The 1,592-nt window shown below is 53.8% G+C and overlaps 1 protein-coding gene across 1 annotated transcript in view; it reads left to right on the forward strand.

Moving 5' to 3' along the window:
- LOC123961926 (BTB/POZ domain-containing protein kctd15-like) overlaps positions 1-1,592 on the forward strand; it is a 12,779-nt gene that overhangs the window by 9,903 nt on the left and 1,284 nt on the right. The window contains exon 4 of the mRNA XM_046037733.1: positions 873-1,175. Within this exon, the coding sequence (XP_045893689.1) occupies positions 873-1,175 (303 nt within the window). The remainder of the gene's footprint in view (positions 1-872; positions 1,176-1,592) is intronic.

Raw genomic sequence — 1,592 nt, forward strand, 5'->3', positions numbered from 1 at the left:
CCCCATTCCCTCTCTCCTTCCCCATTCCTTCTCTCCTTCCCTCTTCCCTTCCTCCCTCTCTCCTTCCCTCTTCCCTTCCTCCCTCTCTCCTTTCCTCTTCCCTTCCTCCCTCTCTCCTTCCCCATTCCCTCTCTCCTTCCCCATTCCCTCTCTCCTTCCCCATTCCCTCTCTCCTTCCCCATTCCTTCTCTCCTTCCCTCTTCCCTTCCTCCCTCTCTCCTTCCCTCTTCCCTTCCTCCCTCTCTCCTTTCCTCTTCCCTTCCTCCCTCTCTCCTTTCCTCTTCCCTTCCTCCCTCTCCCCTTCCCTCTTCCCTTCCTCCCTCTCCCCTTCCCCATTCCCTCTCTCCTTCCCCATTCCTTCTCTCCTTCCCTCTTCCCTTCCTCCCTCTCTCCTTCCCCATTCCCTCTCTCCTTCCCTCCTCTCCTTCCCTCTTCCCTTCCTCCCTCTCTCCTTCCCTCTTCCCTTCCTCCCTCTCTCCTTCCCTCTTCCTTCCTTCCTTCCCTCCTCTTTCCTTCCTTCCCAATGATCTGAAAGCACAAAAACCGAGCTCCGAGATTCTTTTGTACGTTTCACTTTTCAGAATCAGTTTCAGCAGCTGTCGTTTCCTGCAGCGTTCTGGCAGCTAAACTACACTGCAGGTCAGCCGCCATGTTTGTAGTTCTTCTGTAAATCTAAGTAGCTCGAGTCCTTAAATGGTCCAAAAGTTAAAAGATCTAAAATTAACAATTAAATGAAGGAGTTTGGCTCATTATAGATTAGGATAGATCGATAGATCAATCGCTGACCTGAACTTGGTCTTTCCCGTCTCTGGTTTCTGGAACGTCACTACATCTGTCCCATCTGTCCCGTCTGTCCTGTCTGTCCCCGTCAGGACTTCCCCCAGCTGTACGAGGAGGCTCGGTTCTACCAGCTGACCCCGATGGTGCGGGAGCTGGATCGCTGGCAGGCGGAGCGAGAGGCTCAGCGGGCGGCGCCCTGCGAGTGTCTGGTGGTTCGCGTCACGCCCGACCTGGGCGAGAGGATCGCACTGAGCGGAGAGAAGGTTCTGATCGAGGAGGTCTTCCCCGAGACTGGAGACGTCATGTGTAACTCTCTCAACGCCGGCTGGAACCAGGACCCCACCCACGTCATCCGCTTCCCCCTCAACGGGTACTGCAGACTCAACTCTGTCCAGGTGAGCTCACACCTGCTCAGGTCAGGGCTCCTTCTGCGTACAGGCGAAGCCAGAACAGCCAAGAACAGAACCAGAATCTTTCTTTCTTGATCCGGATCAAATGAAGTGAACTGCAGGCGTGAAAGAGAAACCAGCTGGACTCCTTTAGACTACTTTAGACCAGAGTCCAGCTGGTCTCCTTTAGACCAGAGTCCAGCTGGTCTCCTTTAGGCTACTTTAGACCAGAGTCCAGCTGGTCTCCTTTAGACCACTTTAGACCAGAGTCCAGCTGGTCTCCTTTAGACCACTTTAGACCAGAGTCTAGCTGGACTCCTTTAGGCTACTTTAGACCAGAGTCCAGCTGGTCTCCTTTAGACCACTTTAGACCAGAGTCTAGCTGGACTCCTTTAGGCTACTTTAGACCAGAGTCCAGCTGGT

This window comes from Micropterus dolomieu, linkage group LG22, assembly GCF_021292245.1.
Source record: "Micropterus dolomieu isolate WLL.071019.BEF.003 ecotype Adirondacks linkage group LG22, ASM2129224v1, whole genome shotgun sequence".
Lineage (NCBI taxonomy): Eukaryota > Metazoa > Chordata > Actinopteri > Centrarchiformes > Centrarchidae > Micropterus > Micropterus dolomieu.